The sequence below is a fragment of the Etheostoma cragini genome, chromosome 23 (assembly GCF_013103735.1).
Source record: "Etheostoma cragini isolate CJK2018 chromosome 23, CSU_Ecrag_1.0, whole genome shotgun sequence".
Classification (NCBI taxonomy): domain Eukaryota; kingdom Metazoa; phylum Chordata; class Actinopteri; order Perciformes; family Percidae; genus Etheostoma; species Etheostoma cragini.
In genome coordinates this window covers 4,742,484-4,763,471 of record NC_048429.1, presented here as the reverse complement: position 1 = coordinate 4,763,471, position 20,988 = coordinate 4,742,484, and the positions used below count along the sequence as shown (strand labels likewise).

The following is a 20,988-nucleotide window of genomic DNA, read 5'->3' as shown; positions in this document are numbered from 1 at the left end:
TGGAAACATGTAAACCGGGAAAATAGAATCCCACAGTATTGGGGCCGCAATTGAAAAAGAAATGTTTGCATTGTGAAACATTGTGAAATGTTATTTTATTTAGACAGTAACAGTGCACAATTAACATGAACCTTGTATAAAAAACAAGGAGAGATTCACTGTTTTATTTAATTGCTCATATAACGTGTCCTTGAGCATCAAGAAAGGCACCCATAAATAAAATGTATCATTATGTACTATTATATTATTATTGTACCCTGGATGTTGGCACAATTGGCCCTGGGCATATCCACATCATACATGTTAATACTGTGCAAGTGCCATGTAACCACATTCAAGCTTCCTGGCATGTCGTTTCCAGTCTTGCAATCTTACCAGTAGAGGGAAGTATAATGTGGAAAGTTCAGCTGTAGACATGGCTCTCCTCTGGCATGCTTTCTGAACTCGGTGTCACTGGCCCACAGCAGCACACTGTGGACTGACCGATAATGTGCTGTGTGGACAGTGAACATTAAAGTCCACAGACTTGTTTACCCGAATGCAACACTCACCCACTGACCTCTGCAGGCCTTTCAGAGACTGTAAACACAGGGTAAAGTCTGATTATTCACTTTTTATTTACATTATTCATAATCTTTCTTGTGGGCTTACAGCAAAGTCCAGCCAACTGTTATTTAATGAATTTGGGAAGTGGGGTGGGTGAGAGAGAGAAAGAAAGAGAGAGAGAGAGAGAGAGAGAGAGAGAGAGAGAGAAGGGGGGAGGGGGTGTGAGAGAGACTTTTGCACAGCTTGTCCATCTTGTCAGTCCTGTGCCAGCTCCAGCATGCATGTCTGCCTATCTGTTGTTTTGTGGCTTCGTGTCTGAATGCACGTCTCCCTTTAATCTCCAGCATCTGCTTCTCATCTAGCAGCTCGCTCGGCCCCGCACCAAGAGGACGCAGGTATGCTATAGGATGTTGTTTTTGATTCACATTGCAGAAATTTGAACCAAATCAGAAGAAAAAGGGCCTTGAATCAAGATGTGATCAGATTTGGTGTGTGTGTGTGTGTGTGTGTGTGTTTGTCTGCTGTGCTTTGTTAGAAGTGTGTATTCGGTGGACATGTTGTGGTTAGAAGGGCCACTAGAGCTCACTGGGATGTTGTAAAGGACAAAATCTCACCTTGCACAAGACAGAGAAACTGCCATGAAGAGCTGGCTTGTCTTCTCTAAACCACTTCTCCTACTTTGACATTCAAAGCTGACCTTTCATCAAATTCTTGGATCTGACAACTCTTTGTCCTTGTCACACATTTGCACAGATAGAGTGCCCTAAATCTGCCTGATCATTTAACGTCACCATGAGTCTGTTATTGCTGGGATGGGATCAATGGGAATCCAATTACTCAAGTAGGCCAGTAGGCAGAGGACGATCACCGAGTTGAAAAGATTTAATGGTTTCTTAGCAGGTGAGGGACACAGACCAGCCGCAATGTATGGAGTGCTTAAAATGTTTGTGTGGCCAACTTTAATGTTTCAGGGAATGAAGTCTGCACAGGTCTACAGGGCACACAGCGTGGACCAGACAACATGGCAGCTAGTTGGTCATTAAATCAGTGACGTCCGGGAGGTGTCTGTTTCACTCTGCTCACGCTGGAGAAGGTAGAGTGATATGACAGAGGATTTGACATAATATTCAACACATGAATACAATTTTACAAATCGGAATGCTTGAACAAAAACTGGAGCATAAATGAGATGATTTAGTTCTTTAATGCACTGGGTAATGGACATGTTTACTTAAAACCTAATGAGCCAGCTGCTAAACTCAAAGTCAGACAGCTTTTAGTGTGCAAAAAGTAACCAAGCTGTTGTGTGACAGGCAGGAAGGGGGCTTGTTTCCCCCTGTGAGACAACACATAAGACACTGTGTTTTAGTCTAGGAGTGCATCAGGGCATGCGTTTAAAGCAACAACAGAGAAGCAATAAAAATCCATTCATCTGAGAACATACTTTAAATACTAATATACTAATTAGATGAGGACAGGGAACACTATCAACACTACACCTACACTTTGACAAGTTTTCTAAGGGCAAAGCAGAGGAATTAAAGAAGGAAGTTCGTATCCCAAAAAATCTAATGTTTGCATTCATATCCAGAGAGAATCTAGAGCAACATCTCCCCAATCTTTATTTCTCGTGACCCAGAATTAAAAATTCCACTCACAACTCCTTAACAAAAGTTATGGATTCCTACACAAAGAAAGCAGAAGGTACTGGAAAATACATTCATCCGCTGGAGCAAACCTAGAAGTGGAACTCAAAGCATATAGATTATATACTCAAATTATAAAAACATCTGGTTAAAATCTGAAGGCTGAGATGACACCAACAGTTTTCAGTGGCAGTTTGATTCATGCTGAAATACAACTCAAAACTACAGTGGAAAATGAGATCTCCTTGACTTTAGGGTATGAACAGTGCTAATGAGAGTGTCAGAAGTGGGAATGGGCATTATTTGGATTTGATCAATACTACTTAATCCGTCTGATAGGGCTTATTTATTGATACTCTTATCACCTACTTTGTATCACTAAAAATAGTTCTTTTAGTAATATTATTAAAAGTATCATTTATATTTTTAAATATCTTAACATATTATTTCAGCACTATTTACAATGACAAAGTCTCTATATAAACTCAGTATTAGCCTCTCTATCTGAACTCCCTGATGGGTAAAGACTCAACCAGAAGGTCTGCTTATGTTGAAGTTCTGGATTCTTACATAATTAGATCCGGTTCCTTTCTAGAACCGGTGTTCAGGGGGTTCAGAGTGCTCGCACTGTCGGGTCCTGTTAAGAGACATGTTCTGAAACCAGAGAAAACAAGTAAGCTCACACGTTGTCAACGTGATACAACGCTAGACAGTGAGAGCAAGTGTTGAGAGGATCTATTCTGGGACCGGCATGGGGGGGAATACTTTCTGCAATCAAAGCTGAGATGTTTTACAAGAGGTGAAGAGGGTCACCTTGAGACCGATTTCACTTATGAAAACAACCAATGTGTAAAGTGTTAGTCCTTAAAAAGGAACTTTGTAAAAACTATGATTTTAAACAGTTGAGATTAAATGATTATATCCAGTTTTTATTTAGTTATTAGTTTTGGTGTTTAAGACGTAATGACTAATGTGTCACTTCCATTTTATGTTCTGACTCTTGTCCCATTTTTACGTCATGGGAAATTACTGAAATAGCTTCCACTCTAAGGTGACAGATGGAGATGCATATAGTGCCTAAACATAGTAAGAAATGCAGGTCGGGGCTATAGAGAGTCACAGCCGCAGCAATACAGAGCAGCCAGCGAGCAACATTTTCCAACCGCAGCCTCACTGATGTCACTGAGAACACTGACCTGTTGAAAAGCATGTTGCAGATCATTATTTATGAAAACCACTCTGTGCAGAAATAGTTCCAATACCGGGATTCTGAAGTTTTTGTTTGTCAAGAAACACAATCCTGGTGGAAATCGGTGCAGTCAATGTGTTTAGTTGTCTGTGACCTGCCGTGCATTGCTGTCTGTCACAGTGTCTTTTTTTAATGCCACAACCAAAGTCAGACATTTTCAGATTCTGGTCAAAGTAGCTTAAAATGTACACTCCATTCAGTCTCGCATTGCCAGAGCTTCCTCCGCAGCGCTGTGCAGGAGGTACTGGCTAGTCCACACAGCTTCCAGGATGGGAGAAAAAAACGTGCTCTCTTTAAATGGCATTTCTTTAAACCAATCACAATCGTCATGGGTGGCGTTAACGCAGAGCCACAGTGCCGCCGCAAAATAGCCTCGGGACGGAACTTGTTTTGGTGGAAAATGGGTAATTTCAAAGGTTGCTTTAGTTGTGCAAAAGGAAACTCAGTTTGATGTGGCCGGGTTAGCTCAGTTGGTAGAGCAGGCGCACATATACAGAAGTTTACTCCTCAACGCAACCTGTGGTCATTTGCTGCATGTCCTTCCCCTTCTCTCTCCCTTTTCCTGTCTTCATCTGTCCTGTGGAATTAAAGGCCTATAATGCCCAGATTCATAGCACAGATCTGAGGAGCAGTTACCCATAAGTCCTCATGAATCCACCAGTTCAAAATGACAACACAAAGAAAGCAGGAGGAAAGGGGACATCAGAAAATGGACATCCGAAAAGAATTTCTGGTTATCCCAGAAGTGGAACGTTGCGGATATAGACTACACTCAATCTAAATTTGTATCTAATTTAAGTAAAACATGAAATGTTTAGGACATTTGCATCTGGTGACATCAACTTTCTGACTATAAATGAATAGTTTAACAGAGTGGGATACACAATTATTAGCTTCCTTGCTGAGAGTAAGATGAGAATACCACTTGCATGAAGCTGGTTAGCTTAGCTTAGCTCAAAGACTGGAAACAGGGGGAAACAGTTAGCCTGGCTCTGTTCAAATACCGGTTTTAAATACATTGCGTTGGCTCCCTGTGTGCTTCAGTATCTATTTTAAGGATCTTTTACTGGTTTTTAAATCTCTTGCTGGTCTTGGGCCGTCTTATCTTTTGGAACTGCTTTTGGAACTGGTTTCCTATGACCCTTTGTAGACCCTTAGGTCCTCTGGTACTGGCCTTTTGATTATTCACAAAGTCTGGACACACACTCACAGAGAGGCGTTGCTTCAGGACTACAGTCCTGGCCTGTGGAACAGCGTGCCGGAAGACCTCAGAGCTGAGGAGAATGGTCAGATAGTTAAGAAAAGGCTCAAAACACACCTTTTTTTAACTTAGCTTTTCCGTGCTCAGCCACACGTTAGTTGTTTCGTATGAGAGAGGGTGTGTGTGGATGTTGGTGGTGGGTCTGTGTCTGTGGGTGTCAGGGGATGCATGTATGTGATGGGGGGGGGGGCAATTGGTTTTAACTGTAAAGGTATTTGTGCTACGTTTTAAATGCATTAAAAGTGCTCTATACATGAAGTTTGATTGATTGATTGATTGATTGATTGATTGATTGATTAATTGATTGAAGCTCATTATATGTATAAATTATACTGTATATAAACTAATTTATATTCCAGATATTTAACAATATATTATATTTTATATACTGACTGTTTTGTGAATATAAAATCATAATTGCAAAGTATAGTAGCAATCAATAGCCTTCACACTAAGGTGTATTATTTCCCTCTGAAATGTAGCAAGAACTGAGAAGCATATAATGGAAATACTCCACTACAGTTGTTCTTCCACATATGAAGTTACCTATGTTGTCTCTGCAGCAGCCAGTCTTCATTCTGGAAGGAAAGGCCCCAGTCGAGTCCAGCAGGGGGGATGGAGGTGGCGGGGGGGCTGGTTCCCTCAGCCCCAGCCCGGCGCCTCTGCCTCTGACCCAGGCGGAGAGCCCCGGACCCTGGCAGAGCGAGAGCCTGCTGGCAGAGTCCTGGTCCACGATGGGCGACATGGACCCCGAGGACACCAAGAGCCTGGACAGCAATGATGAAGTGGTTCTAGGTGGGGAGGAGAACCACTCTTTCAACTCCGACTTGGTCCACCTGGAACGAGAGGAGGTCGAGTTGATCGAGGAAGCAGGAAAGAAGGAAGGGGCGAGGAGAACAGAGGAAGAGGAGGAGGATGACGAAGAGCTGCAGACAAGCGTGCTGAGTGTTTTAGGTGGGGAGAGGGAGCTGAGTGAGCTCAGGGAGGAGGAGCAGGACGTCCTTGCCCCAGAAACTGAGGAGGTCCTGGTGTCAGCAGAAGAGCCTTACGTGGAGAAGAAGCCTGCAGAGTTCATGCAGGTGGTTCCCCCGATGGCGCTGCCTCCGCTGCCTATCGTCAGGCTGGATCCCCCCTCCACCACATCCACCCCGGTCCCTTCAACCACAGCCTCTGAAGTGGAGGAGCTTTTCTCAACTCAAGGGCTCCACCCTCCTTCCATTCTTGCACGGATGGCAGAAGAGCCTTCGTCAGAGAGTCTCGAGCAACTAAAATTCTCACAGATTCCCCTCTCGGATGTTAAGGAACACTCAGCTAAAGCCTCTCAAAAAGCAACAGAAAAGCCAGAGCCACCAAAGCCCACTGCTCCCAAGACTCCCAAACATCTGAGCTCCACTGAGCTGCTGTGTGGAGGGGCTGCTTTAGTTGCTGTTGTGGGAGTAGTGGCATATGGTGCTGTGGCCTACTGCAGAAAGTAGTCTCCTTTAATCTATTCCAAATGAATATATTTTACTACACTCTCAGGATTCTGGATTTTACTCTCTGACGCTCTTTGTATTGCAGTGATCATAGGAAACATCCATTTGATTTTGTTCTGATTTGATTTGTGCTACCTCAGCTCACTGCAGATGTTATGGCCTTTGTTTTTCTGTATACAAGAGACCTCTGATCTCTAACATCTAAACCTGGAATGTAAAATCATGTAAAGGTAGAATTTTAAAGAATCCTGAATCTTGAAATGTTTTGTTGATTTTTCTTTGTGTGACTGCGTCTCTTATTACTTCACCAGAAAACAAGATGATGGAGGCAATTAGACACCAATTCCTCTTTCAGCTACATCATGTTACTCTAGACTTTACCAAAGAACTGCTACTATGTCCAATAGATACCGTAACACTTTATCCAACTGCATGTACAGTAGTGTTGCATATAAGAACTTAAGAGCAGGAGAGAAATGTGAGCAAGTGGGTTGGACACAAGCTATTTGGCTTTTGGCAACTTATAGGGGAACAGCTTAGTTAACAGAAATAAGCTGTGAAAACAACACTGACATATTATATCACCTTTTATGATGTTGCAAACATTTTAGCCCTTTTTTGAACACCAGATCAGACTGTGGTTGTACTGGGTGTCTTCCAGGTGTGAATGTGTAACTGTGTGAATGTGATCAGGGCGTTCCTGCAAAAGAAAGGCTTCCTGTCAGTGAACCTCCCCTGAACATATAAAAGGTAAAAAAAAATTAAAAAATGACTCTTTTGATTATGTTGTTTGTCTCTACTAACTGCAAAAGCAAAGATCTTCAACAGAAAACCCAGGAGTCAATGGAGGGGGACCGAATTATTTTGTTGAGTTTTTTCTAACCAAAATTGTACTTTAGAGCATTGTGTCCACTTGTTAAAATATTGATTATTTAAAAGCAACAATGTGTACACATGACCACTTGTTTAATGTTGCATGCGTCATTGAGTAGCATGACTGATCCTCTCTTTTCAGATTGTTTCATTTGAAACATTTTTAAAGGTCGGAATAGGCAAAGGCTGTCCAGTATTTCACAATAAGCAAAGATTTAAAGGGAACAGTTTCAGTTTCCTCTTGATTCTAATCATTGTAATTATGCCGCAATGCCACAGATTAATCCTCTGTCCTTTATTAAAATGATAAACTGTTGGTATAGTTAGGGTGTGGATGTAGAAAAAATGGATGGATCTTATAGGATGCTGGATTGGCCAATCAAATACATACAAGTATTTTACATTCCTGGTATTTTGATATGTGAAAGCAATAGATCTAATGTTAAATCACAATTGTCACAACCATAGTTAAAATAATTGGCATCATGATAACTTCTCCTAGTTGTGAAAAAAAAATGATGATGTTCTGTAAAGAGGTTTATAATGCATTATAAACCTCTGTGCAGTACATCATAATTTAAAAACAGATTATCATTGATACCAAGGGATTCCGTTTTAAAGGGCCCTGAACACAAAAACACAATGTGATTTCTCCATTACTGCCACATCACACTTATATTGCTAACATTATTATTAAAGCAGGAAAAACATTATTAATTCCATTTAATATATTTTGAACTTAACGCATTTATTACAATCACCAGTGGTGGAATAAGTACCACCACTGGTGAGTTGTTTACTTAAGTAAAAGTACAAAAGTATTAGCATCACAAAATTCTTAAAGTACCAGAAGTAAATGTAGGCCTAGTCATTGTGCAGAATGCTCCATTTAGATCTTTTTTTTTATTAGTGGTTTATAATTATGGACGCATTAAATTGTTCATCACTTTAAGGTTGCAGCTAGTAAAGGTGGAGTTCATTTCAATCACTTAATTAAACTGCTTGTGAAATTCCCTCTAAAGATTAACACAGTTTCCTTGTTTTCACCTAATTACATAAAAATGTATTTGGTGATTACATTTTGTATTATTAATCTGAATCTGCAGAGTAATTTCTTAGGAAAATGTTGGGGAGTAAATAGTACTATGTTTGCCTCTGAATTGTTGTGGAATAGAAGAAAAAAGTAACAAAAAATAGAAATATTGAAGTAAAGTGCAAGTTACTCCAAATGAAGTGTACTTAAGTACAGTAATTGAGTAAATCTAGGCCTTCTTATGGTCTTTCCAACACTAGTTTCCTGTTTTATGTCTTCTGAGGAAGGTCCATTAGTGTTAGAGAGTCATCTTAGGCAAGGAAGACAGCAGAGAATCCGACGGATTTGAAACTAGATGGAAACTAGTACTTTGGACTGCAGAGATATTGGAAAAACTATCTCCCTCCAACCCCCACATCTGCCACTGGACTTTCTCCTTGGGGCAGGAATTTGGAACTACTTGATTTGTGTGTTTGGTTCAAAGCTCTGTCATGCCATCTGCTGGTCAGTTGGCCCCATTTCAACTTGTCATGTCACGTAGCAAACCAAACAAATATCAACTGTGTAGGAAAACAGACCCATACATTTGATCAAACAATAAATCAATTAAGCAACCTATAATTTGCTGAATCAGTTGTCCTTTCAGAAACAATCTAAATTGATCTTTATAATGCATGTATTCTTTAAAACATAAACCATGTGTACACTTGTGGATGAGAAAAATAATTGACCTGCTGAATTACCAAGGAAGACAAAATAGATTTTCAAAAGTTATGTATGCAACTTTGTTACCACTGCAAAAAAAATCTATATAAAACAACAGAACACAGTGAAGCAACCTGCATTTGGCGTACATAAGAGTTTCTCACCAGGGCACAAACCTAAGATAATGATATGAACTCTGTGGTCACACCAGCATTCAACCTGATAGACAGATAATTATGTTCCAGTGGCTTTAACACTTCTTGATTTTCATCGAGTGCCAGTAAATAAAGAAGAACAATGGGGTTAACTGTGCTGCGGTCAGGCTGCCGTTCCCAGATCGGTGCCAACAGGCATGCAGCTATTGAATTGAGAAGAGGAAGGAAAGTGCTTCTTTGTTTGGAAAGATAAAGCTGTAGAATGGTAAACAACGGCACCTTCATATAGAAACATGACTCTCTTTCCCTTCCCTCTCATCACACAAACACACACACGCACACACACGCACACACACACAAAACCACATAATATGCATGGGCTTACTGACATCCTATGCATTATAATATCCAGACAATAGCAGCAAATGTACTTACATTACCAAAGCAAATGGTACTGTTAGGCTGGTTGTCAAAATGTAAGAAAAGTATTCTTTAAATTGCTTAGATATACAAAAGTAATATGAGATGATATTGTTTAATTTGAATGTTGTTGCATTTTCAACTTATTCTTAACCTTCTTCAAATACTATATGACCTTGGAAAAAAAGTTTTTTTGTTTACATAAAGTAGAAGACAACCGAATCCTGTGTTTTACTTTATGTGTACTTTTACCTGTTTAGAATTGATAGCATAGAAAAAAAAAGGATGAATTCAAAAGTTAATGAAAAATGCCTCCCACATTACATCCTTGTTGCAAATGAGTAAATACTCTCTTTATAAGATATATATGTGAGAATGTCACAGAAAAAATGATGAAAACAACAATTTTTGTAATCCAAAGGTTGTTCTATTGTAGCACGCGGTAGCCAATTCTGCTTCAAACAGTGGCAACGCCAGCACACATGTGTCAGGCTTCAGCTGCAGCCCAACAGGTTGTGGTCTTTAATTTATGGAGTTGATTTGACAGAAGTAACACCCTGAATGGGAAGAGGGAAAGATGGAGTGGCTGAAAGGACGAGGTTTGTGGTTCTTTGTTTTTTATCAGCGGGCTGCACAGGCAGGAAACACACAAACACACATGTGCCACACTCTCACATGCACACATACGGAATTTGGATGCTTGCGCGCGTGCACACACACACACACACACACACACACAGTGTGCAATCAAACAATGGGATTTCTGGCCTAACGTGTGCATTTTTTATTTTTCTTATTTATATTTCTTTGTGTCCATGATGTTTACTGCTCTGCGTTTCGGCCTGACTGCCTCCACACTTAACCGGCTGAAAGGGGAACTTCGGGAGCAAGTCAGTTGATATTTAAAACTGCACGCCTGAGATAAATGAACTTCTCAAATAGCCCTGTGTTTATTGAAACAGGGGGTTGGTTTTGTGGGGGAAAACAGCACAAGCTGAGTTTAACAGTGATCACCACATTATTAACCATTAACCTTTACAATCATTTATCTGAAGCTGTATTTATGGCGTTTTGGTCAATTAAAAAGTCAAGTAGTCACGTCTTTCCTTTTAATTTGGCTTCAGCTTCACAGTGAGCCTTTATACACCTGTGGAGTGCAGAATATGGAGCTTGTTTTCAGTGACATGGGGATTTGATGGCACTCTATTAAAACTGCAGCAGATGTATTTTCATTTTCATAGGAACTTTTTAAAGGACAAGCAAACAGTAGTAAAGAAATAATTGGACAAGGATGTATCTTTAATGATCATGAGTGATAACAGTGTCATAAAGAAAGAAATAAAAAGTAAGAAGAGGAACAGATTTGATTTATTTTCTAAACAGATTTGTGGTGCCTTTTGAGGAATGCCAAAGCCTTTTGAATTTTTTTCAACTTATTCTACATCACTTTATGTGTAATGAAATGGTAAAATTGCAGAATAAAACCTGCATTACATTGGATCTTCTGAGAAAAATACGCAATTATTAACTTTCTACTATTTAAAATGAAAAATACTGAAAGAAATTATATTATGAGATAGTCTTGGCTTTTTAACATTTGGAATACGTATTTTTATTACCAGTGACCAGTGATAACAGTATTTGATTGGTTGTACATTAGTGGTAGCCATTGTTTTGTATTGCCCTACCACAGGCCATACCATAAGCACTTTTCATGCAAATATTCATTCATACGATTGATTCTATTGCCAGAAAACAAAAGTAGAGATAATTTCCTGCAATTATTTAGTCTCCAATTTTAATTTACAGAAAAGTGTTGTACTGAACAGCAGCTATCATAGCTGGGTAAACACATTTTGCCCAGTATGCAAATTCTCAGGTCAGGCTGAGAATTGGTAATATTCCTGGTCGATGGGTGCAATAAAGAGGTTTTTGTTGTTTGTAGATTGTAATCTCCATAATGACAGACTGTGTGATGCTCAGATGTCTATCTAATCTGTGCTTCCAAAAAAGAAGAAGTATAGGGCTGCAGTGTATCGTGACGTTAACACATTTAAATTGACCGGCCTCTCTAACTATTCATGTGGTTGAATGGTGAACAGGTATTGGAGGTCTGCAACATATATATATATCTGTCCAAATACACCTGCACTAGTGTAGCAGTGTTCACCTTTTAGGACAGAAATGGCCTCAACAGAGGGAAACACTCAGACACACAAGCTGGTGAGTTGTAAGGATGCTATATACCTTTTCATTACAGTTATTTGGAAGAATTAGTCTCATAGAGTTCCTAATCTCATGCTTTCAATTAAAATACTTATGTGAATAAAAACTAATAAGATTAAAGTATAGATTCCTGTGTGTGATATTAAGGTTTTCTATCTATTGTAGACTACTTTTGACAATGACATCAATCAACATTTCCAGGATGCAATTGATGTGATTCAACAGCATTCAAGTAATTCATATTACGATTCAGGTAGAGTAAATAGATGATTTGCTGCATAAATACATGACCACACATTGAAAAGATGAAAAAAATGTACTGTTTTATGCTTAAAAATTAACACTTTTCCCACTCTTTTATTATATAAAGACCACAATTTCAGTTGTTTGCTTTACTTTAATTTATGTATTTATGTCTAATCTGGATAGTCTGAATATTAATATGTGTTTGAATTTCAGAGTACACATATTGTGAGACTCTGGGTACCCAGCAGCCATCACTGCAGTGTCAAATCTCCTGCTGTTTCGTCACCCGTCAGTCTGAAGTACCAACTCCACTATATGATTGGAATGACATGGCTGTAAGTTGTGCAAAACAAAACAAAGTATTTATTTGTGTGTCTGAAAAGCAGTAGAGATGGAAGATTTTTGATTTTAAAGGATTCTCTCTCAGCAACAATCTTGGCCTCAGGTCATCCCTGATGTCTCCTTGGGTCACACTGTGCAAAATGAATCGCCTCATTTCTACTCAATCTTACCACCACAGAGAACAAGCAAAGGTAATTTGATTAAAAGTTTTTCACTCAGTGAACTTGACATTAGCAATTTTTTGTGACTAAAACAAGGCCGACTGAATGTCCTCAGGTCGTAAGAAGCTCAGACTTTATGAATACCTCCACGAGGCTCTGAATGACCCCAACATGGGCGACTCAATCCAGTGGACAGACAACGGCAGCGGCACCTTCCAATTCATCTCCAAGAACAAGGAGAAGCTGGCTGAGTGCTGGGGCCAACGCAAGGGCAACCGCAAGACCATGACCTATCAGAAGATGGCGAGAGCTCTGAGAAACTACAGCCGCACCGGTGAGATCATCAAGGTGCGCCGCAAGCTCACTTACCAGTTCAACCCAGACATCCTGCACAGGCTCGGCTCTGCGCAGGCGTCCATGCACCTGCCCTGCCGCCCTGCACCAGAGGAGGCCCACACCCGGCAGCTAAACCCCGCTGAACAGAGCTACAGCGGCTCTGCGGCAGCGGACTGGCACAGCTGGTACGGAAACTACCAGCTGCAGGAAGACTATGAGCTGGCCTCCAGCTTCACTTCACACAGCCTAACCAAACTATGAGCTGGAGGATGGTTTAATCACAGAGGGCCAAAATCTATTTAATAGTCTGAAAGGTTTTCAAAGACTTTACTCTACTCTCAAACCTTTTTGGGGTCCACAGTCCTTACATGTAATAACAGCTTATAGTGGGACTATAACTGTTATAAACAGTAACACTTTTCAGTCAAAAGTGTTTAAATATCCTTTTTAATATAATATTTTTGTTCCATGTCAAGGAGTATTACTGTAAATGTCTTTGTAAATACTTAAAAATATGATGGGTTCATATTTAGTCAATTCATGTAATTTTATGTCATAATCCGACTATTTTGGTCATTTAAAGTAAAAAAGTTGTTGTGGATTTATCCACCGCCAGTCGAATGCATCACTGTAAATGAATTGTAAATACTTCTAGACTAAAATATCAATGTGAAAATTCTCTAAGTTCATCAAGAAAAGTGTTTTTTTTCTTTACAAAACGCTTACATTTAAATAATCATTCCGTGGATATTATTTAAAACATGTATCATTTAGACATCTTTTATTTAATGATCAGAATACAGTTCCATTTGACATGATGCTAACATATATATTGTAGACCGCACCTTTCTACTGCGCACACCTGCATTTAATAAAGCACTTATGAAAAATAAAAACATATGCCACCAAACACGCAGGATATTATTTTTTTAGTAGACCCTGATGAATTAAAAGTTTGTCCTATATTCCTACAACGAATTGTAAAATATATATAAACATTAAAACTATCTTTCTCCCAAGTATTTAGGGATAGATTATTTAAAGGCATTTAGAAATAAAATGTGAAAAGTTAAATCTGTTCAGATTTTAACAATTAAGACCATTTGCAATAAAAATAAATAGAAATCATAATCATGTACCAATATTCTCTAATGCAGACATACTGGTTTGACTCAAGAGACAGTGGAAGAGGTCATAAAGATTATTTTATACCAATAATAACGATTTAAAAGTTTTAGTCTAAGACCCCAGTTGTTACAACAAGCAACCACAAAGAAGCATTATGTCTGATGACATGTAAATCTTGATACTTTTCTTGATAAAACAAAGTTTTGTAGACTTATCATATTATATTTAATGTCTATTAGTAAATGTTTGTTTCTAATTTTATAAATAATTTTTGTATTGAATGTTTTTTAAAACTTTTTCACCATGTGTTGTTGGAGTCATTCGAATACAACCAATAAATCAATCTGTGAACTCTCACTTGTGTTTGGTTTTTACTGACTTGATAACACCAAACTGCAGCCACGCTCTCGTCTATTGTTATAAAAAAAAAAAAAGGAAAACACGTGTATTATCACCGTGTTGAAAGATTTGGCACTGTCTCCATTGTAGTAAAATATTACAACAAGCGCACTGCGAAATCTGAAATTAAGACACATCCTGTGAGGAAAAATATGGTAGCAAGTGTGTTTTTCCTGAAAAGAGAGCATTGTGTGTAGATGCTGCCATCAGGCCAGGTCTTATCTGCTTCAGCGGGGAGGATGTGGTCAGTGCTGGGACGCTTTGTTGATGGGTTGACTGGTGCTGGTGTCGGGGCTTTGTGGGAGGGTGGTCATTGTTCCTGTGAGCCCCGGGTAGAAAACGTCTGGTGTTATGCAGAAAGCCCCGCTTCTGCGGGGGGTATAATAAGAGCCCAAGAGGCACATGAGAGTCTCAAAGTCAGTCTTGTGATATTCTCCCAAACCGAGAGGACTGTACCGCATCAGATTCAGCCTCATCAGTGATGGTAAAGAACAGACTTATTGCAAGGATGACATTTATACTAAAACATGTCTCCACATATATCTACAAATGAAATCTTACAAAAGTATGCAGTATTCGAGGCTGATTTTGAATTATCTATCTTCATCAGAATTCTTCTCAGGAGACTCAATCTGATTTGGAGGTGATCTTAGAGTTCCTAGAGGAGTACTACAGACAAAACACGGGAGACAATGGTAAGAGGAAAGTCTTGGGAAATCAATTATAATACTCAAAGATTAATTTGATCTAGGTCTGCTTTATATATATTTTTACAGTGGACAAGATGTACTGGAGTGCAGGTGTGCCTGTCAATGAAAGAAATGCACCTGTGGATGATGACTCATGGGAGCGACGCTTGACATGCTATGAGCAGCCTGTAAGCATATAGTGTGTGGCACTCGTATAGCTACCACATGTCATTAAATGTGTGCTAATTAGCCTTTAAAACCTGTGTTTCCTGTATCAAAGATTATCAAACCTGCACTTCAGCCTTTGCTGGCACGCGACGCAGCGACATTGTCTGAGCGAGGGTCACTGCCAAACTTTGCATCAGCAAGACAACCTCCTAAACACACAGCGGGGAGTGGTGAGTTCTCCTTTTTTGGGTTATTAGATATTGTTATTGCCTCGGTTGCTATCAGCCTGGGGGAAACATTACCACAAAAGTAAATAAGAGACCTTCCCTTTACTGTAAAAAACAACAATGGGGCTGTGCTCAGCTTAGCTCAATAGCTGTTTTTACATATCTATCAGATAACCGCAGTGTTTACAGCTTTACCCTCTCCACTGAATGGCATCCCATCCGTGGCAACGTTTTCTGGGAATTGTTGTATTTAAGGAAATGATTAACCGTAACCAAGGACTTGTGGCACAACTGCCATAATATTCACTAAATCCTTTTCTTTTAAATCCCTATTAAGCCCTCATTCTGCCACTTACCGTTTGCACAATGTTTGCAGGTGGAAAGGTGCGACTCTTTCACTTTCTGTTTGAGATGTTGGAGGATCCAAACATGGCACACTGTGTGTCCTGGGTGCCAGCAGCCGCCGGCGTTTTCCGCTTTTCCTCCACAAACAAGGACCAGGTGGCAGCACTGTGGGGGCAGAGAAAGGGAAACAAGAGGCCCATGACTTACCAGAAGATGTCCCGCGCCCTCAGGAACTACGCCCGGTCCGGAGAGATCTTCAAAGTGAAGAAGAAGCTCACCTACCAGTTCAGCCGAGACACACTGATGTCACTGCACAAGTTTCAGCAAGGAGATTTGTTACGTGGACGAGATTTGGTGTAGCTCTTATCACGTCATACGCAACTCTAAAAGATGCTTTATCTTTCCGTCATAATTGTGACAAGTTCACAAATCCGTCTGATCATCGTGAAGTTAGTACATGCATTGAGTTTTTGGTGTAAATAATTAAACAGAAATAAACATATTTTAACTCTTACAGTGCTGTCATTATTATTTTTTGTTATCTTATCTTAGAGACAATGCACAACACAGATTTATTTAAGCAGATATAGCTTAAAGCTCTTTTCTATCTGTAGGTTGACCAAGTAAAAGATAAAAAACTCATTGGACTTTGGAAACAGACACGATAGGCCAAACAGGACTTATGTTACGGACGTAAGTATTTGTTATTTAAAAATAATTTGGACTTTAACTAAGAAAATTATAACAAGAAAAAGGTTACAGCCTGAACCACCTGTATTAGAAGACTGTATTGAAATCTAGAAGAATACACTACCGGTCAAAAGTTTGGGGTCACTTAGAAATTTCCATACCACTCCATTATAGACAGAATACCAGCTGATCTGGGTGGGGGGGCTGATCTTTAATGCAATATCTACATTTCCCATTATCATCAACCATTCATTCAATCATCCAAAGGCACATTATGTTTACTAATCTGATATCATTTTAAAAAACTAAGTAGAAAAACACTGGCAAACCTATTTGCAATTATGTCAGCATATAATGTAATCTGGGAACTGCTGCCCTGGTTAAAAAAAACAAGGCAACTGATCTCAGCTGGGATTCTGTCTATAATGGAGTCCAATGGAAATTTCTAAGTGACCCCAAACCTTTGACCGGTAGTGTACCTATGTACAGAAATTGTGAAATTGACCTTTACTGTAAAGCTGCAACTAAGCTGATCTAAGTCCATGGGATCTACTTTTTCTTTCTTCTTTACAGTTTGTACTTATATATTTGTAAAAATACATGAAAGTAATGATGAGATATTTGCAAAAATAATGACTTCTAAAATACATTCAACAAAAACGTAGCGTGTGGAAAAAAGAAAACAGTCTTGATGAAACATTAATATTACAATTAGAAGAAAAAAACAAAATAATACAAGCTCCCATCTGGGGAGTATATATGTTACTATCTAAACATCATTACAAAGCAACATTTCATCAGTAATTTTCCAACTAGACACATAGTATATTATTACTGGCCAATATAACCAGTAACATAACCTCTCAAAGGCAGGTTAGTTTTCTCATTGAGTAGATTTCCTGAGACATACACTGACATGTTCTAATATGACAAGAATAGAGAGAAAAGAATCATGCAGCAGCCTATTGTTGTTTCCTTCATGCAATAACTTTTTAAGAACCAGAGGGTGTCAGTGTAGTCCATCTCTCAGCCTCTTTTTTTTCTTCCCTTTCCCGTGTGGTGTGACCTCATGGCTAAATCGCCTCTGTGATGTGAACCCTTGGCCGTCCCGGGCATTACCAAATGGTTTTGTGCTGTTTGCGGCGGACCCACATGACACTTGCTTAAGCCCAGTATTTACTGCTGGAGCCCTCTGAGGGTTATAAATGGGCTAACTGTGCTATGGATGTCTGATACCAAGAAAGGCCACATACTTCAAACGGAATTATAAAAACAGTCATTTAAGGAACGTTCTTAATTAAAAGCTTCCACATTATCATAAGATGTGTGTAAGCTTGCAGTATAGATCCCATTTAGGATCCATTTTAGAGGTTCTTCCTTTAAACAAATTTCTGATGGTGGATATAAACTGCATTCCTGTGCACAGACTATAGCTATAGACCCTAAAATAGAGCTGTGCCTTGCCTTGACTGTCCTATTGGGCTGTTTGAGGAATTATTTGTGCATGCTTAAATGCGCTTCCTTGTTGAGATTATTAACATCCTCAAGTGGTTATGATATTGTTAGATTCTCCACTGGTGCTTGGTACTGTAAATAAATCCAGCAGCTTTCAGCCTTCTTTTTGTCCTTTGACAACAGACCACGCCTGATTTATCACATGTTTGATGTGCCTGAAAAGATTAATTAGGACCAAAGGCACCACTTCAATGACATAATTCACAATGAAATCCTCTTTTCATGTCAGATCCACATGTCAAATGTCAAGGTTTATGACAGCTTTCTAAGTATAGCCCCAATAACGACCGCCCAGGCATCTCCCCAGTATTTCTTCGCCAGTTTGGAAAGCCTTTTGTTGTTGGACAGCATTCACCCAGGATTAGAATGATATCTGCCACCTGGCATCAAGTCACTGTATGTCTTTTCTTTCATAACGAATCCACAGACTCTCTGAATGCGCTGCATATCACTTGCGATTGTCGGAGTGTATTACATCAGCCTCAGACCTGTGACAATAACGACACCTCTCCCTTTTTATATCCCACCTTCTGATTTCCCAGTCTCCTCCTTCTTCATCTACTTCTGTAGGGCTCAGCTCTCGTGGAGGGGGGGAATCTGGATGTAATCTAATGATGACAAATCTGGTTTTAAATGACACAGACATTTTGAGCAATGCTTACTTACTCACTTAGTTGCTTTCTTGCCAAGGGTTAGATAAGAAGATTGATACCCCTGTCATACAAACACATATCTTGTGGTTTCACAGGGAGTTATGTGCCGCACTATGTTTTGTCCGGCAGGTACATATTTGTATGGATTAAACAAATTAGAAACATGTTAATTAGCTTTAGAGGTGCTGGTACTGGTAATTTGTTACCTTTTAAACATTTTCCCATTTCCAGTCTTTGTGGTTATCTAAGATGGCCAGCTGCTAGCAGTGGTACCAACATTCTCATCTAACTCCCAAGAAAGTGTGTTACCAAAATGTCAAACTATTCCTTTAAGTCAAACAGGCCATTTTAAGTAATTTCAGAGGAACACCCAGCCATGAAAATGTTGACCTTGTGGGTTCTGCAGAACTTATAGTATTGGAAAATGAAGTTGTATTGCTCCAACTTCAAAACCAATATATTTAACTTTAATCCAGTAAGCCAATACAAAGTGGAATGCATAATTTCTATGTCACCTCTCTGCACAAGGCAGCATAAAAAACATAAACTTCACATTTACTTCTTATATAAAAAGCTGGCACAGCAGCCAGTGGTTAGAGGACAGTGATGCAGCGTCCACTACGGAGAGGAGGAGCATGCCACCTCGCTATATAAGGCCTAAATCCCTGTCCCTCCTGGATCTGTCACTGGTCCTCCTCTCCTCCCCCACTGAGATTTCCAAACCGTGTCTTTGTGCCCTCCTCATCTCCCATCACTCTGGCCCGAGGGGTCCCAGAGGTTTTTTCTTCTACCGCCCAATCAATATTTCTCTCCCTCCTGGACGAGAGGGCTCCCACACTTCACCTGGCATCCTGTGCAGTCACATTACTCTGAGGGAACCAACCGACCTACCTTTGCCTTTTGATTCCTTGACACTTATTTTTTGGGACGCGGCTCAAGATGCCAGAGCCAACAAAGAAAGGTAGGATGGGATTTGCATGGTGCCTCAAAACTGAAATAAGATCCAAAATAAGCCTGTTGCATGTTTTAATTCATTTGATATCAATAATACATACATTTAAGGTAATTTTGTTTTTTAATGATTGGCTTGTTATATTTGTATTTAATGTCACTGTTTATGGGGAGCATAGGCAACTCAATTACTTTATGGCTTGCCTGCCAGCTTGTTCATAGGAATCTTCAAAGTGACTTTGACAGTGGTATAGTGTTACTGATGCATGCATGTTTCTATCATCCCGGGGGGCAACGAAAGAGTTGAGGTGTATGAGCAGATACTGTTGTTGCGGGGCTCAGTGGGAATGGGGGGGACACAACACAACAATGAAGCGCAGTGGAGGAATGTTGATGAGTGATGAGCTGGACAAAAACAAAGACCTGTGAAGGATGATGCAAGCAAGGGCAGGGCTATATAAGGATAAAAAGCAACCGGATTGTGTTTGTCTTTGTTTTGATTGATGGACGCCGACCCCTCAGACTTTCCCCCTGCACTTGATTCATCTCCTTATTCAACCACACATAGCATCTCAACCCATCCTCTTTCCTCCACACCATAACGTCACTCATCTGTACCATCATGTCCATCAACATTCCCTTTTAATCCGCTCTTGTCTGTCATTAGGATATGGTATTACTCCCACCCTCCCATTAGCCAGGCTCTTTTAGGGGTCTGGCGTTGGCCCAGACATGCCCATGTAGAGGATGTAGAACATTTTGTTTGGATCTTGGAAGCCTAATGAGAGCCGATACAACTTTTTAATAAACTTGTTATCCCTCAAGTGACAATTTATCTGTCTGTGGCTGGCATGATTTGACACTAACATTATCCTCTGTACACTGGACATCTATTTCTTGTCTGGCTGTCCTGGAAGAGAGATCCCTCGTTTCTTGTTCTCGCATATTGCTTACTCTGTTTTTGCCTGAGTTATAGTTTCTTGGGGCAAGTTTTTCTTTATCGGGACTGAGGGTTTAAGGATAGAGGGTGGCCTTTGAGGCAAATTTGTGATTTGGTGCTATATCAATAAAATTGACTTAAACGGTTTGCTACATTTTGGAATGTGAATCATTGCACTCTCAAGATATGGTTCATGAGAGCTCTTTTACAGACACTGATATGTTTGAGGAGATGACTTTGAGATGATAACTTTTATTAGCCAGCTGCAAGCAACAGAATCTCATTCCACAAATCTAAATCTAATCCTAATCTCCTATTAGGTCATTTGCGGTCAAGAAAGTTTAGACGTTCGCAAGAAAAAAAAAAGGTCCTGAAATAATGTGGAGCTAAGCTTGGCTTTTATAATTGCGCACCTTTGTACTATTGATTGTGTACAGTGCAGTTGCCCCCACAGTGTTCATCCACTGCCATAAACATCCTGATCCCCTAAGAGACAAAGCAGTGGGGAAATAGAGACAGCAGATTCCAATCTGCTACAAACACTACCCATAAATAGCTGCATAGCCAAGAGCAGCAGATAAGTAAGAGAAGAAAACTATTGTTCTTTAA

The 20,988-nt window shown here is 39.8% G+C and overlaps 4 protein-coding genes across 29 annotated transcripts in view; all 4 read left to right on the top strand.

The window, feature by feature from the left end:
- The first annotated feature begins 491 nt into the window (after nucleotides 1-491).
- Nucleotides 492-6,438, top strand: LOC117938940 (bcl-2-like protein 13). The gene is made up of 2 exons (XM_034863925.1): nucleotides 492-592; nucleotides 5,266-6,438. Exons 1-2 carry the CDS (start codon nucleotides 539-541, stop codon nucleotides 6,175-6,177), a joined length of 966 nt encoding a protein of 321 aa, XP_034719816.1. The 5' UTR covers nucleotides 492-538; the 3' UTR covers nucleotides 6,178-6,438.
- Nucleotides 6,439-11,509: 5,071 nt separating this feature from the next.
- On the top strand, nucleotides 11,510-14,159 carry spic (Spi-C transcription factor (Spi-1/PU.1 related)). Of its 2 annotated transcripts, none has more exons than XM_034863991.1 (5): nucleotides 11,510-11,586; nucleotides 11,755-11,842; nucleotides 12,049-12,170; nucleotides 12,266-12,368; nucleotides 12,454-14,159. In XM_034863991.1, exons 1-5 carry the CDS (start codon nucleotides 11,548-11,550, stop codon nucleotides 12,933-12,935), a joined length of 834 nt encoding a protein of 277 aa, XP_034719882.1. In that variant the 5' UTR covers nucleotides 11,510-11,547; the 3' UTR covers nucleotides 12,936-14,159. The 2 variants fall into 2 exon arrangements, with proteins under 2 accessions (XP_034719882.1, XP_034719881.1); XM_034863990.1 differs by having other exon boundaries at nucleotides 12,263-12,368.
- A 318-nt stretch (nucleotides 14,160-14,477) lies between these two features.
- spi2 (Spi-2 proto-oncogene) lies at nucleotides 14,478-16,111 on the top strand. Its single transcript, XM_034864117.1, has 5 exons — nucleotides 14,478-14,685; nucleotides 14,812-14,896; nucleotides 14,978-15,078; nucleotides 15,141-15,288; nucleotides 15,662-16,111. Exons 1-5 carry the CDS (start codon nucleotides 14,683-14,685, stop codon nucleotides 15,988-15,990), a joined length of 666 nt encoding a protein of 221 aa, XP_034720008.1. The 5' UTR covers nucleotides 14,478-14,682; the 3' UTR covers nucleotides 15,991-16,111.
- Nucleotides 16,112-19,150: 3,039 nt separating this feature from the next.
- mybpc1 (myosin binding protein C1) overlaps nucleotides 19,151-20,988 on the top strand; it is a 33,770-nt gene continuing 31,932 nt past the window's right edge. For 22 of the 25 annotated variants that reach the window (XM_034863547.1, XM_034863546.1, XM_034863544.1 and 19 more), the window contains exon 1: nucleotides 19,152-19,449. In XM_034863547.1, coding sequence (XP_034719438.1) covers nucleotides 19,428-19,449 — 22 coding nt within the window. In that variant the 5' untranslated portion in view covers nucleotides 19,152-19,427. Of the gene's footprint in view, nucleotides 19,450-20,988 lie in introns of all 25 variants that reach the window. The other 3 variants (XM_034863525.1, XM_034863523.1, XM_034863532.1) reach the window with 1 other exon arrangement.

Excerpts from the sequence above, each read along its gene's own strand:
- spic (XM_034863990.1), top strand. The coding sequence starts at position 11,548 with ATGGCCTCAACAGAGGGAAACACTCAGACACACAAGCTG. Across the intron at positions 11,587-11,754 it reads ACACTCAGACACACAAGCTG|ACTACTTTTGACAATGACAT; the intron begins GTGAGTTGTAAG and ends TATCTATTGTAG. Across the intron at positions 11,843-12,048 it reads TAATTCATATTACGATTCAG|AGTACACATATTGTGAGACT; the intron begins GTAGAGTAAATA and ends TTTGAATTTCAG.
- LOC117938940 (XM_034863925.1), top strand. The coding sequence starts at position 539 with ATGCAACACTCACCCACTGACCTCTGCAGGCCTTTCAGAGACTGTAAA. Across the intron at positions 593-5,265 it reads TCAGAGACTGTAAACACAGG|CAGCCAGTCTTCATTCTGGA; the intron begins GTAAAGTCTGAT and ends TTGTCTCTGCAG.
- spi2 (XM_034864117.1), top strand. Across the intron at positions 15,079-15,140 it reads TGACATGCTATGAGCAGCCT|CCTTTAAAACCTGTGTTTCC; the intron begins GTAAGCATATAG and ends TGTGCTAATTAG. Across the intron at positions 15,289-15,661 it reads TAAACACACAGCGGGGAGTG|GTGGAAAGGTGCGACTCTTT; the intron begins GTGAGTTCTCCT and ends CAATGTTTGCAG.